General features: G+C 42.4%; 1 protein-coding gene across 1 annotated transcript; it reads right to left on the bottom strand.

The window, feature by feature from the left end:
- Positions 1 to 10,052: 10,052 nt before the first annotated feature.
- LOC126643647 (myosin regulatory light chain 2, smooth muscle minor isoform-like) lies at positions 10,053 to 15,454 on the bottom strand. Its single transcript, XM_050322162.1, has 4 exons — positions 15,298 to 15,454; positions 14,850 to 15,048; positions 14,529 to 14,690; positions 10,053 to 10,834 (listed from the first exon to the last, which is right to left on the bottom strand). Exons 2-4 carry the CDS (start codon positions 15,031 to 15,033, stop codon positions 10,662 to 10,664), a joined length of 519 nt encoding a protein of 172 aa, XP_050178119.1. The 5' UTR covers positions 15,034 to 15,048; positions 15,298 to 15,454; the 3' UTR covers positions 10,053 to 10,661.
- Positions 15,455 to 15,918: the final 464 nt, after the last annotated feature.

The raw sequence follows: 15,918 nt of genomic DNA, 5'->3' as shown, positions 1-15,918 counted from the left end.
TGTGCTGAGGACCCCAGAGCTGGATGCAGCAGTTCAGGTGGGGACACATGAGATTGGAGAAAAGGTGGAGAATCACCTCCCTTGACCTGCTGGGCATGCTCTTTTGATGCAGCCCAGGTTATGGTTTGCTTTCTGGTCTGCAAGTGCACGTTGCCAGGTCATGTTGAGCTTCTTGTCAACCAAAACTCCAAGTCTTTCTCCATAGGGCTGCTCTCAATCCGTTCAGTCCCCAGTCTATATTTGTGCCTGGCATTGACCCAGGTGCAGGACCTTGCACTTGGGGCTTCCTGAACTTCTTGAGGTTCATCCAGACCCACCTCTCAAGCCTGTCAAGATCCCTTTGGAAGACATCTCATCTTAACATCTGTTTGTACACCAGACCTTCACAAATTAGAATAATATTTTCCTTAAAGTAGGACATAATTAAAATTCAATAATGCTGAATAACTCAGATCCTATGTTAGGAACTGCCATAATGACTAATGCAGTAAATGAAGTCCCAACACCCAGTTTGTGTTTACAGTTCACCAGTACTATAGCCATAAAAAAAAAAAAAAATTATATGCAGAAATGAGACTGGTGTTAACCATCATACTAGGAAGAGAAGTTTCTTAATTGGACAAAAAGAAATGGCAATAATAAGGGTATGTACAGAGTGGAAAAGAAAGTGGAAAAAAAGAGTATAATTCTGAACCCACTTTTACAGTTCAACAAGGATAATTCACAGGGGAGAATGCAGGCCTGGCTTCTTATGAGGAATTTTTTGCTTTGAATAAAGCAGACGAAACTGATTTGGGCCCCACACTGAAGGAGCCCAAGTGCTTCAGAAACTTCTGAGTCACAGAGCTGAGCACATGTGCTGGCTCTTTGTGTCTTCCATTGTCCTCCTGTGAATCCAACAATCCTTTAAAAGTCCAGCTTCAACTGGAAGAGTAGAATAAGGTCTCACTGTAGGATAGCTTCTGCTTTAAGATGCTCGAGGCTTCTCAGGTTCAAAAGGAAATTGCACCCAGGTCTCTACTTGCCATATGTAAGCTCTAGATACTAAGCTGAGGTCCAAAAGGCATGAGTCTCATCAGTCATGATTTTGCGTGAGATGCCACTGAGCTTGTGCTTAACTCCATGCTGTCCACCTGTGCTGAACATGTTCAGCATATTGCTGAATTCAGGCTGTGAAGGAGCAGGACACAAGTTAGGCCCGAAGACGTCATCATGTTGTAAACCAAATGTGGCTTTAGGTTGGAAGTAACAATGATGCTGTTCAGCTCAGCCTAAAACATTAGATATGTTATGAGTCTTCTATTAAAAAAAATAAATTAAAATATCACTCCAGACAATCAGGCATGTAAGCAGGTAGGACAAGAAATGTACAGTTCACCCTCTAAATAGTTTGAAGATTACAGTTAAGGTAACAGTTAAACTATGAAATCTGAAAGTTTTAAGTTCCTTTGCAAAACCTGTGTGACATGTTTACTAGACATTATTGGTAGATGATGAAGTAATTTGTTACTGTAGTTATCTCATGTTCTCAAAAACAGGAGTGCCTTTCAAACCCTTTAGGATGGAAACAGATCTTCACTTGTTAAAAAGTGAATTGCAGGCACAGAGCCAAAATTTCCCTGTCAAACATGTATGTGTACTGAATTTACTGGCATGGATGTAGGCTAGGGTTTGGCCAGTATATCTTGTCCCAGCCTGGATGTTTTAAATGGCAATAGCATGCTGCACTCTGGCTTGGTCTTAGTGCAAGGATTGAGGGTGTCTTGACAGTAAGGGAAATAAAATAGTGGACTAATAGTTGAGCTGAGTTCTTAGGCTTATAAAACCAGTCTTGCTGAGTCTTCAGCACTACTTTCACCTACATGATTCATGCTTATAGCCACCTGCAGCTATAATTATCTGTTAAGTGTGAGGCTCTCTGGGAACTTCTCTGAGGGCTCTGAGTAGCTCACTAATTTGTGCTACTCTAGGAATTCAAACCTCATTTCCTCTTTCTCTCCATGAAAGGACTCAGCCTGTTGACACGTTTAGCGCAGTCACCTCCAGCTATGCCCGTGTCGATTCTGTCCATTCAAGCATGGTGCCAAAGCAAGACTCCAATGTAGAGTGGACTTCTTTTGCAAGACATGATAAAAGCTGCATGAGATGATGAGATGAGATGAGATGAGATGAGATGAGATGAGATGAGATGAGATGAGATGAGATGAGATGAGATGAGATGAGATGAGATGAGATGAGATGAGATCATTTAAGCCACAGTTTTGGTCACCTGAGTACAAGATCTGTTCTCAGAGGTGGCATCAGAGCTGCAGGTACCCCACAGTGCAGACCTGTAGGATGTGCAGAGCAAGTGATGTTAAACAGCTATGTTACTTATTCATCCATGCCTGGAAGGGTCAGCAGGAACTTCAGCACTTCTACAAGGGAACAGAATCCTTCTGGTACTTTATGAGAGGCTTTTCCTGATTCTCTTAACAGCACACTAGTGTGGAATCCTTACTGCTGCAAAAGCAGATAGCTACTGAGGCTGGAGCTAGGTCTCAGCTGACTGCTTGGAGGGCTGTGGCTCAGCTACAGTGAGAGCACGCAAACCATATGGTGCCCAGATGATGGATAATAGCATTTATTTAGTGGCCTGCAGTTCTGATGTTTCACCGGCTGGCAAAAGGAACAACTTCCCTCTAAACAACAGTTTTCAACAGGTGCCAACGCTTGTGTTTGCTCTTTTGTGATACCACGCCCATGTTGCAGTGGGGGAGCTGTGCAGACAGTGTCACAAAATGATGATTAGCAACGTGATGACAACACAAGCCAAAACGCAAGATAAAGCACAACATGTCCTTAGCCAACAAGGTCCAATTGTCTTCTTTTGTCATTAGGATGGGGGACAAGAAAGGATAGAGGAACCTTGAGATATTTTGGTTGCCACTTGTTATCTACAACACTGCTAGCAGAAAGCTGCTAAACCAGACTAGACAAAGCCAGTGGTGAAACTTGTTCCTATGAATTAGAGAGGACCCAGTGGAAGCTGTTTAAACATAGCTTTTGTCACATCTACTGAAAAAGTGCTCATTATTTTTATTACCGAAATGCCTTATGAAATTATATTTTCACACACACACACCCCAGTCCCCATTTTGCTAGACATCATTGTACAAACACGGAGAGAGACCTGCTCACCTCTCTGGAGCCCCAGGAGCATTGGCACAGAAGTTGCTCTTCAGACAGGTTTTGTAGTAAGGGGAAATATACTCAGGCTAATATCAAAATATCTACTAAAGTCAACTCAGGAGTCAGTCTTTTTCCTATGTATATAGGATATAGCTTATTTTAGGAGTCCAAACTACTTCTGGCTGTGGATGACAGGACAGACTGACATTGCCCAAAGTTTCTCTCTTAACTCTGTTCTTTCTCAGTACTTGGCTACAGTAATAACATATTGCATAAGATTACATAAAACAAGATTGTACTGTGCAAAGGGGCCCAAATTATTTAATCAATATGTCTCATGGTGTTTGGATGATTATGTACAAAATGCCAGGGGCAAAAAAGCAACAAAAGCAACAAGACACTAGAAGTATTGTTCAGATAGCTGTGTAATAATCTTAAGCAATTTAATTTTCTGTGTTGAAAGTTAATTACTTACTTTAGGGAAAGACCAATTTAGTGTCTTCAGTTAACTAAGTGGCTAAGATTCATTAAAAGAAACCCATATTACAAATACCTTCATGCCACATTGCTTTTATTTGCACGGATAAAACTTCTTGTCCCCAACCAACTTATGTTCTAAACAGATTTTACACAGTGCTTTTTTCCTTGGCTTTTGGGAACAAATGCTTGAAATGAACTTTTGTGGACTATGTGTGAGAACATGCCCAGATGTCAGAGATGACTGACATCACCAGCATATAGCAGAGAAATGCAATGAAATACACCAAATGAAAATTTCAAATGCCACAGAGAGAAAATGGGAAAACTGTATAGATAAGTCATTAATGTATAGTGATTAGAGGCTGAAACTCAAGCAAACTGTACCTTAAAAAAAAAAAAAAAGAACTCAAGCCACACCCTAAAGCTAAGAACACCAGAGTCAAGGAATGAGCCAGAATTATGTATTGGTAATTAAAAGTAAATATTGGAAACTTGGATAATGTTGCTGAAATGGCCTTTTTAGGTGAGCCTCGGTGAACTCAGTACAATTTGCCTGTAGAAGCACAGCCTGTGAATAGGCTTAAGGAAGGCATGGAGGGATTGGAAGGAGAAGAAATAACTAAAACAAACACACCTTAACCCATTCATAGTAACAGCATCTCCCAGATGCTTTCCTTGCCTTTATAGTCACTTAAAAAACCACCAGTAGGTAACAAAAACATTCCTGCAAAGGGTGTGTGTAAGCACTAAATCTGTCCTGGGTAAGAATAATCCAGTCAATCACACAGGTGTAAAGTACCCTTCGAGTGGGGAAAGCTATGGAAAGATAAGCAGCCGGAACCCCTTTGTTTGATACTTGCTCTTTCATAGCAATTCTTAAAACCAACACTGGAAGAGGCATAATTACCCGCCCTGAAAATCTGGCATAGGGTAAGATCTCCCAGGCATCACTAGTAAGAGCATCAGCCAAAAGAGTCTCCTGTTCTCCTAGCACACTCACCCGCTGCCCTCAGATGACTGGTCTGTCAGGTGCTCCACATCCAGAGGTGTGCACAAGAATCTGATCTGCACTTTCACCCAAGAACCTGAAATGTCTGAGGTACTGCTGTCCCTTTGAGATACTTGCCAGCATTTTCAAAGCTGCCACTGAAATACTCTTTAATCCTGGAGATGCTTGAATTTTTGCTCCTCAAAATTTGCAAAGCCTGCCTTACAACTTATTAGTTGCTTTGGATCTTATCTCAAAGTGAGGCCCAAGGTGTGGTACACAAAATAGGGAAGGGAATGCCTTTCTTTCTTGAAGGCCTTAACCCTTCAGCATGTGTATATAAGGCTTGTAACAGAAAGGGTAGATGCAGGCCCCTGACATGTGGAAGGCATTTAAGCGCTTGCATAAAGGATGGGAAGGGAGGAGAGAGAGAGTCAAACATCAAATAGGAAACAAAACCCTGAAAAGGCTGCTGTCGGCTGCCAAAGTATGGGGCTACATAAATTGCTGACCAGGCATTGGTGTCCAGCCTCTGGAGAAGGCTGACTACTGGAATCTCAACTAGAGAGTCATATCTCTGCTCACCTGCATCAGGAAATACTTGAGCGTCTCAGTCCCTATCTTATCTTTCTGGTATTTTAATCTTCATTAGCTTAGATGGCTACTGAGATACCCAAAATCTGTGTTCAGAGCTTGGGGCGGAAAATTTCAGGGGCAGCAGGCTGCGTGCTTTGCAACAGGAACAGAGTAAAGCCAAGTACTTCCTACAAGCCTCATCACTGTCTTCTGATTGCTCTCTCATCCACATTGCAACTTGCTTCCAAATTCAGCATTAGCTGTTATCCGGTGGGGTTTCTGCTTATTCCGTAGTGGTAACTTGCACTTCATGGCAACAGTTTATCCTCCTCTTTGGGGGTTCAGGTAGCCCCTAGTCTTCTTGCAGTGAGTGAGTGAGTCAGAGTTCTGCATTTTTGCCGTGTATTCTTTACTCATCCTTTTGTACAAGTTGGATGATGACTCCTTCCTCTTAGGTCTGCAATTCGTAGGGCATCCCCAAATACAGTTGTAACAGTGTTGCTGTTCTCTGTCTCACTGGGCAGAGGCTGTGGAAGAGGTGAATGTGCTAAAAAGCACCAAGAAACAACAGTTTGCATACCTAGACTTGTTACAGCAGAGAAACTAGTTATTGTTAGTTATAAGGTCACGTTCAATTAATTACCAAAAAAGTCAAAGTCTGAAAGAAATGTTGTCTTCTGACAATTGAACATTGCATTCCTATTAATTTATCGATATCAATATTATTGTATTAATATTTTAAATTAGCATATAAGGAGGGCAGGCAAAGTAGAAGGGTTTAGATTCATGGCCAAGTTCCTGTCTTTGCTAACAGGATAGCAATAGTAGTGTTATAACTTGTGTTTTGCACAACACATATCTCAGTTTCTAATAAAGATACCTTATCCCCTGAATCAGTAAAAGAACGCAACAGGCAAGCACTAGCTACAAGTAATTTTGTTCCATTTAATTCTCTTCCAAAAATGTATCACAAAGTTCAGGAGCTTATCTTGCTAATATGAAACTTGTCAACTCTCTCCTTTTAACTAACTCCAGCTCCGTAGCTTTGAAGCTTGCCAGGGCTGTGGGGCATGGAGCTGAGCAGATTTCCCAGGAAATCTTGTGTGTGTGTCGGTGGGGCGCGGAGGAGGGGGCGGGAGGGGTGGTGCCGCGTGGCACGATTGTGGTCTCGCTGTAGCTTTTTGCAACCATTTCCAATGTCACAGTGACCTGCAGTTATTTGAAAAGGAAGTTTCCAGCTGCAAGTATCTCGAATTTGCATGTCTTACCTACTCACTGAAAGAAGCCTGCTGGTTCTGGTATGCATCCCTATTGAAGTCGTGTGAACGCTTTCTTATATTTTTAAATACTCAGTTTGCCTTTCACATCTGATCTCATGATGATCACATAGGAACTCGAGTTAGGTTTGCCTTTCACAGCTAATGAGTGCTACTGAGACAATTTTTATACTTAAGCAGTGGGATGCACCGAGTGGAACTACAGATGAGTCAGCAGTTAGCTAAGGTTATTTGAATCGCAGTATGAGCCATGCCTGCCGCTAGGAAACCGTCTGCAAAGGTCATTCCAAGTGCCTAGGATTTAGACGCTACCACCCTGGTGACAGGAATTCTCTTCAGACTCCCGCAGTTTTTAGACCAAGCACCGTTCTCTTTGACATTTGGATGTTGCTGTATTAAATAGCTGCTACTTGGTATCTGGATGGCGGGGAAGAATGCTTGACATCATTGGTGCTATTCACAGTGAGGCGTGCCTGCCAGACTGACAGATGCTGCTTTCTCCCCATCCGGGGGAGTTAGGCTCTAAAATTAGTAACTATTAAAACAAGCGTATTGAGTAAGGATCTGCTGAATCTCATCAAAAAGAAGTACTGAAGAGGAAGTAAGGAGTCACCACTGCCCTTTCTTACCGGAGTTAGGGGTGTAATTCACAAGCAGGGACAGCACAGCTTAGAAAATGACTGCGCCTGGTACAGAGATAGCCGAGCTGCCGAAGGATAATCAGGTGCTGAGCCACAGCAGCTTACAGCACACGACATTCAATCAGTGTAAAGGCGGTGAGAGCCTTTACAAGTTATTACCTACACTGACGGGAGTTTGCGTGGGGGGGGTGTTAAGCCAGATACAGGATGTGTGAGACAGTTCCCTGGTGAGGCACTGCTTCTCACAGGCAGTCCTGGAGAGGAAACGGTTTATAAGCTAAAACTCATTGAGGGTTCAGCTCTGTTGCCTCTGCAACCACAGGAAACAAGCATCCAAACCCCATATGTGAGTCATAGCTTTTGGGAGCTTCACCTTGAAAAGCAGGAAAGAGTCTTCAGGTAGAATTGATCTCTTTTATTCCTTCTGCTGGGATCACTGCCTAAGCTCCTTAGTTTGCCAGAAAAAAAAAAAAAAAAAAAAAAAAAAAAAAAAAAAAAAAAAAAAGAAGAAAGAAAAAACCTGACACAGTAAGAAACACAGCTGCTTGTGATGGTTCCACCCTCCCTTATTCAATTGTTCAGTGGTTTAACATTCAGCCTGAATGTTGCAGACCTACTTTTAATTCTCTCTTCTAGCTTAGGGGATTCAAGGCCACATTGTTCTCACCCTCCACTGAAGTGACCTAGCTACAATACAACTGAATTAATAATAAAAAAAAGGAGAAAGACATCCCACAACAAATGCCTTCAAGTTCTGCTGATCCACTTCAGTGAGAACACTTGAAAATTCTGTGTGGCTCTTACTGAGACTGATTTTGACTAAGAACTGCAATTAGTCTACAAAACCAGCGTTACTGGTTCCAGACAGACACAGACTCTAAGGCACCCTCTGCATCAGTGCTGAGCAGAGGTTTAAAATTTCTTCACAAGAGAAATCCCAGGCCACCAAAAGTCCATTTTTATCATTCTCTCTGACATGTTTTTATGGAGCATTAAATGCCACTAAACTTGAGAATAAAACAAAGATTCTCCCAAGGGCAAGGCTAAGAACAATAGCATTAGTGAACTATAGTATATCATCACAAGACAAGTGTCATATAGGCGTTGCTGTACAGCAACACAACGCTCGCCCATAAGCAAGCACCAGGGTTTAACAATTGGCATTTATTGCTGTAGGTAAATACCAGCTGCCTCACTCTGAGCCTCAGCAGTTTAGCTTATATCACAGGTTTCAGACTTTCATATGTAAACAAAGTTATGCAAACATATAAATTTGAATTTAGGGTAGTTTTTTCAAAGCTAATCTTAACAAAACAAGAAGAGCGCTCGCTGGGATACCAAGGAATGAAATGCACGAGCAGCATCTCTGGTTTGAGTTACAAGGAAGGGCATAAGTCCTTTTGAAACTCAATCTTTTCCAAACATACGCCACATGTGTGTTTGTACATGTAGGCCTGTGACAACGGCTGGCAGAGGCCTCGTTTTACTCATTTCTCCAACAAACGAATCTGATTAAAGAGCCAAAAATTCACCGCGTGCAAAAGCTGCAGTGTGAAAAATCCTGCTTTGTTGAGGAAGGACCGGGCGTGGGGGCGGGCTTCTGTGGGGACGGAGCACATTTCCCCCTGTGTTCGCTACACCAAACGAGCTCTTCGGGACTTAAAAAAACCCCAAACCCTAACAAACAAACAAACAAGCAAACAAGCAAACAAACAAACAAACAAAAATCAGCATAAATTTGCGTTGGGAGCCGCTGGCCCCTCCGGCCGCGTTAGCGCCAGGAGCGGTGCTGCCACCTGCTGGTTGCTCCGGGCATGGCCCCGAGCCGCCCCCCGCTCCCCTCGGGAAGAGCCCGGGGGCCCTGCGGATAACGCCGGTGGGGGGCTGGCCCCAAGCCGGTGGCGGGAGGACTTCGCCTCCTTCAGACGCATCCAAGTTGGTTTCACTCATAGTTTGCAACAGTTCTTGCTCGAGTTTTTAACTTCTGCCCTCTCTAAACGTAGATATTTTTTCTGTAAAAAATCAGCAACTGAAGGAAAACATTCATGAGGCATTTGGAGGTCGCTTTCTGATTCCATTTTGAACCTTTTCCTCCTCTCTGGCTTTCAGCGACTTCCACGCTCTTCTTACAGGCCTATTGTCATCTTTTTGTGCACGGCTCCCGCTCCTTTGCAAAGCTCCCTGGGACTCAGGTAGAGCAGGAACTTCAGAGCTTTAATCACTGTCCTCTAATGGCATTTATTGAAACTTAAGTTCACAATAGCAGCCTACCAAGAAACAGCAAAACCTCTCAGCCAAATGTCTCAATTTTGTAATGTAAATTCTGAAGGGATTAACAGTGTAATTCCTAGAAGTGTTAGAAGCGGCTCTGATCACCCTTTCTCTCAAAACCAAAAAAAAAATGAGAACCACAAGCATTCAGATTATGGCAAAGTTGCTTCAGAATACTGTAGCAAATCTGCTTTGCCATCCCTACCACAAGAACTAGAGGATACAATTTTGAGAAATGGAACAAAAAGAAATGCCTCCATCTCACACACCCAAAACACCACTCTCAGCACTCTTAAAAATACAGTGTATATTGTTTCATTTGGAAACCAAGAATAACATTTTCGGACAGAAAACAAAAAGGATAGATACAGCACACCTTCCTTCTTCATCCATCCCTATTCTCACCATGCTTTGAAAAAAAAGATAGGAAGATAAAAGAAAATAATAAATGGTTGCAAGGAAATGTAAATAATGCAATATTGGCAGCACCCCAGATCTGGTAAGAAGCATCACTCAAGCAACTCTACCCACATATGATATCTTGTTTTAAAGAAAAGTCTAGGATTTATGAGTTTTTTAAAAGTGGCATTAATATAGTGTCGAGAAATGGAGGCACTGAGGTGGTAAAATAGACGCTGAATTACATCATAAGATTTAAAATGTTTAATGTGCAAGTCTTGGACAGAATGATTAACTTACAATGCACTAAAATTTGAAGGATGGGAATTTCTTCTTCACTGTGTGTGCTCACAGTAGCAGGTAAAGTACTCAGTCGCAGAAGTACAAACATTAGTATGCTTAAGTGACTTACGCATCATTTTTAAGGCAAAAGTAGGTAACAACACGACTGCATACAGTTGCAAAAGTATTTACATATATCATTAGATAAACAGTCCACTTCTAGCATGAACACTTTAATGATGTACTGAATAGAACAGTGGTTTATTTGAAAAGTTGCCATTAAAAATGTAAAATTAATCCAGCTAGGATGAGTAGCACTGACATTTTACCTGGGCCTCCACACTCCCTGATCTTTGTCCCTCAACCTCTATCACCGTAAGACATCCTCTCTCCCTGCCCATTTCCAGTCCTATTACAAAGGTGCAGGTGTGCCTGAACCACAGAGGAAAAAGCTGGAATGCTAAAAATGTATGCAAAAGGTCCCAACAGGAAAAAAAAGAAAAAAAAACAGATCCTGAGAAATAAAATTAATAGGAGGAAAAAAAAGCAGCTATCTGCAGGTATCCATGGATTTGCTCAGTCATCCTTGTCTTTTGCTCCGTGTTTCAGGATGCGTGTGAACTCGATGTAGTTGAAGTTCCCCTTTTTGTCGATGGGTGCCTCTCTGTACAGCTCGTCCACCTCTTCGTCCGTGAACCTGTCTCCCATGGTCGTCAGCAGCTCCCGCAGGTAGTCTTCCTGGATGAACCCTGGAATGAGACATACAGAGAGACACAAAAGGGAAGCCAGGTTTCTTAGCTGGGTCTCCAGAAGCAGCGGCACAGACACACAATTAACTAACACAGCGTAGGCATTTTCACCAAGAGCCCTAAACACTTTCTTAATTGCATTCTACAGAAATTCCTTGGCTGCAAAGGGACAGGGGGGAAGTTTAATGCATTTCATACAGATTTTTGAAAACAAGGCCTGACCTGCTGTGATATTAATAACACCTATTTCCATTTCCTGATCTTCAACGGCTCAAAGTGGAAAAACAAGTTCCTGTCACTGCTAGTCTTCATTACACAAGCAGTTCTCTTAAATGAATTATATTTTTCTTGACTTCATTAGATATATTTGCACATCCTCTATAAACTAGTTTCCTCTTGGGACTAAATAACCACCATTTGGCTTTTTGCTGATGCACAACAGTGTTGCTGGAGGCAGTTTAGGTGGATACAATGAACTCCTGGCAAGCGTCCAGAGAGTTTGTAACAGAAAAGACTTTCAGACAGGACTGAGCAAGTTAGCTCAGGAGGGAGGAAGTATGTTTACTGTGGAGAGGTGGAGAACCCAGTAAAAAAAAAAAAAAAAAAAAAGGTAGGCTATATTATTTACTTTATGCTAAAATATTATCATAAGATTTTTGAGGAAATGTATGAAGCTATAAAAATGAGCAGTTTCTAGGTATCTTCTGCTAATTCCATTTTAAGAAGTAGGCAGAACCACCAGTTGCCAAATAATTCCAGGAAAATTTACAGATGAAAAAAGAAATGTGCATAACGAATGGGAGATAGTAGAAGGCAAAACCTGCTAAATACTGAAATAAGACCAGCCATGTCTTTAAAAGCATAATAGTTTCTTCATTTGAGAAAGAAATTGGTTATTGAACTGTAGTTGGAGAAATATCAGTAACAGAACAGAGAAGGTAGAAGTATGTTCCAAAAAGAAGACATGTAAACTCTGTGGAACAGCTGGAAATCATATGTAGACACCCACATCAACTGATGTATATTCAATTAGAATGTGATAAAAAAGTTCTGCTTTGGAAAGAGAGTTGAATAACTTAAGCAAACAGAGTTCATTAGAGAGGCAAAACCAAACAGGGAATCAGGGGACCAAAAAGCAGTCAATGAGCATGACAAATTAGCACAGTGGTGCTGCAGGGAAGGGAAACAAAAACATGTTTCAACATATGCTAATGAAAACAGTATCATATTCCAGTGTAGACCAGCCTTTGGATACTGACTCCAAATCAAGAAAGCTAGCAGCAATCTTTTACTTTAAAAACAGGGAGAATGTTCAGTAGCTGGGCCCATCTTAATCAGGTCAAATATTGGAGTTCTTTGTGTAAAGAAGAGAGAAAAGCAGCTAAACAGATTAGACTATTTCAGCAATCCTACAGAGACCAAGCGGTGATGAGAGATGACATGAGGATTAGTATTCAAAGAATGCAAGGCCTTTGGTGCTGCAAGTTTAGCCTTGAGGACTTAATTGCTCCTGTCTGAATAGCTAGGTGTTTAAACACTGAACTGGGCTGCCAGACTAGGAATACTAAAAAAACTAAAAGTTTTAGCAGCAACAAATTGTAAAGCAAACGGGACCCCCCCTCTCCCTCCCACACAGCTTCAGCGTACATGGGGAGTAACAAATAAATGAAGCAAAACTTCAGATTCAGCCTGTTGCAGGCAGCACAAAACAGATGACAGTGCAGGATCAAACAGCAGACAAAAACCATTCCAAATGCAGACTGGCACAAATTTTATACCAATTCCATAGTACTACACACAATAGTAATGCTGAAGCAACATACCCAACTCGACTGGCACTGTAGGAAACATAAATAAAACGCAACACATACAACTACCTTATCCTCATCAGTAGGATCTGATTTGTATTACTCTCTTTCAAAAGACCTACACCAATGTTGAGCTAGAAAGTCAGGCCCATAACAAACACACATCTGGACACCATGAAATGAAGAAAAAAAAAAGTAAAAGAAAAAAGGTTGATAGAGCTGGAAAGGCTTTTGTACATTTTTAAAAGGAACAAACTGATCAGAAGCCAACCTGAGAATACAATGAATAAAGGGTAAACATGACATGGGTTCTACAAATACATCACACATTATTTTGAAGAGTGTATTTTGACTATTACGAAGTAAAAGTCAATAAAACAGCATAACTGTCTCATATGTTTCCTGGTTAAAATTTGAGGATGGCATAAGACATAAACCAGACTGTGGAACCATTATCCTCAAATCATCATAGGACTAGACTAAAACATTTACCACACAGAGTTAGAAGATAATAAAATCAATCTTATCAGTACATGGGTGCCCGAACTAGTAACTTATTGTTTACATAGACATAGAAGGTTCCTGTTCAAAAGAACTGGTAGCACAACCATTTTCTTTATATCATTATTCATAGGCTCTTGTTTTGGTGCACACAAAAAAACCCACACTGTAGCACAGTGAGTCAGACTACCTGTGGAGAGAAAATAATTAACCTACCAACAAAACTTCCTTCTCTAGGAGATGGTAAAGAGATTTCCCTTTAGAAGGAGGAAGTCGATTAACATTTGAAAAGGCCTTACCAACAGAAAGCCTGTTTACCTACACCTCAGCAGGAAGGGGATGCTCTTTGAAAAGGCAAAAGGTGCTAAAATACACAGACTGAAAATAGCTGTTTGAAACAGAATAATATCCTTTGAAAGGTTCAGAGCATATATCCACAGGCTAACTTAAAATATTGTGGTGGACAGTTGTGAGGAAAGTTACAGGTGTAGTGACATCTCTAGTCCAGAGGCTACATAATTTCAACATACTATTAAGACAAGTTCACAATATATCCAAGTGCTAATACTCTGTAATTCCACACAATTGCCCAAGGATTCACCCCAAGTTACTATATGCTTCTCAGGAATCTCAGCCTCCATGAATAAATAAATAAAAGCATAAACTCTAACCTCAAGATTACAGGCACAACCTTGAAAGTCTGATATAGTAAAACTGAGCTCTGTGTTTTCCTCTTTTCTCTCATTTTGCTACGCAAGTCAGTCCCATCTGTCATTTCTACCTTCTAGACCCCACCCACTTTTTATCTTTAGACCACTACAGTTACAGCCCTTCCTGCAAGCTGAAAACAAACAACTGTGGGTGAGGGCACTGCACATGACATTTGTTATCAGAGGCATAAAGTACACTCAGCAAGACGAGGGTTCAACACAGTTTAAAAAGTCTGGACAGCCTGTCTTGAAATATTAAAAACTGAAGAATTCAGATGCATCTCAGACCTGCTGCAGAGGTATGACAGATTTCACACTGTTACCTTTTCAATGCCATAGAAAATCACACATTACCAATTTGAATTCCTCATCTTATAGCAAATACATCGTTTTGCACTTTGAGGATCATACACACTGCCCAGTTAAAACACTCTTCTTCAAAGCCTCACAGAAGAACATTACTACTAGTCCACAGTACTGACTGACACAGAACAGCCAGACACCTTTTACTCTCACTCAGTGATAAGCCAAATTCTCATTACTTCGTAGAATATGCCATCTAGGATTACTTAATTTATAAAGGTGCAAAAATCAGCATACTATTTAGAAACCTATATAAACAACATAAAAAAAAAAACCCAACCCCTGCCAAGCAGCTGAGTTTCACCCACGTACCTGTTGCTTCTTCATCAAAGCAAGCAAAAGCATTCCTGATTACGTCTTCCGGGTCGGTGCCATTTAACTTCTCACCAAACATGGTGAGGAACATCGTGAAGTTTATGGGGCCTGGAGCCTCGTTCATCATGGCATCCAGGTATTCATCCGTCGGATTCTTTCCTACAAATAAAGGGATTCATAGTTGGTTGCGCTTTCAAACTAAAGGAGTAATGTCAGTCGTGCACTACAAACTGAGACACCTCTCATATCCTGAACTCAGGAATTTCACATAAACAGCCCAAACTGGCTTGGCAAGCATAAACAGCAAAGGGACATTACCAAGGGAGGCGAGCATGTCGTGCAAGTCCTCTTTGTCAATGAAGCCATCCCTGTTCTGGTCGATCATGTTGAAGGCTTCCTTGAATTCCTGAATCTGTGACTGATCAAACATCGCAAATACATTGGAGGTGGCGCGCTGAGGGCGCTTCTTGGTGGTCTTCGTCTTTGCCTTTTTGCTGGACATGTTGGCTGTTGTATACTAGGGAGAGAAGGAAATACAGTAAATGCAATAAGATCAGAGTTAGGACTTAAAAAAAAAATTATGTACTAGGGTTTAATGATAAGACACACTTCCATTTCCTCTTATCAGAACATATTTCCGTAACCAAGAAGGGAAAACGAGAAGCAGAGAGTATGAACAAATGAAAGACAGACTCCTAAAAGAAAAGAAATTCACGATTAGAAGACGTAGGTTGGACTTAAATTTTTGTCTTCATAGGACCCTCACCCCAGTGGCCGCTGCGGGGACCGGGTACGGGAGAGATGCGGAAGGGAGGAAGCGGCACCGGCGGCGGATGCTCCGGTGCTTCCTGGAGAAACCATCGCGCTCCTGCGAGGCGGGTGGGGACGAGCGGCGGGAGAAGCTTCTTGGAGGGCAGCGAAGCGGCAGCGATGGTATTCCTTTATGGATCGCAGCCCATCCTGCCTTCTCCTCGGCGGCCGCCGGCTCAGCACGTCCCCTGTAACCACTTCCATCCGCCCCCCGCTTCGGCAGCGTTGGCGCATCCCGGGGGAAGTCCGCTCCGCCGCCGGTGCCGCCCCGTGCGCCGCCTAAAGGTGCCGGGCGGCGGGGAAGGGGCGGGGAGAGCCTCGCTGCCCCGGGAGGGTGGCTCGGGAGGGCTTCTGCGGGTCAGCCAGCGCTTTTTTTTAGGTGCATAAAAAACCTCTTCACACTGAAGGTGGAGCTTCGGTCCGTGCTCCTGCAGCCTGTGCCGGCGCCCGCGGCGTCCCCAGGTTGGCGGGGCGCCGTAGCGGTGGGGTGAGGGAAGGAAGGGAGCCTCCCGATCTTTCGGTAGCGTACCGCCCGGATTGACAGGTGTGAGGGGTTATCCTTACCTTTAGTCTTCCT

This window comes from Myiozetetes cayanensis, unplaced genomic scaffold (genome assembly GCF_022539395.1).
Source record: "Myiozetetes cayanensis isolate MyiCay16 unplaced genomic scaffold, myiCay2020 scf1, whole genome shotgun sequence".
NCBI classification, from domain to species: Eukaryota; Metazoa; Chordata; class Aves; order Passeriformes; family Tyrannidae; genus Myiozetetes; species Myiozetetes cayanensis.
This window is presented reverse-complemented; position numbering and strand designations above follow the sequence as displayed.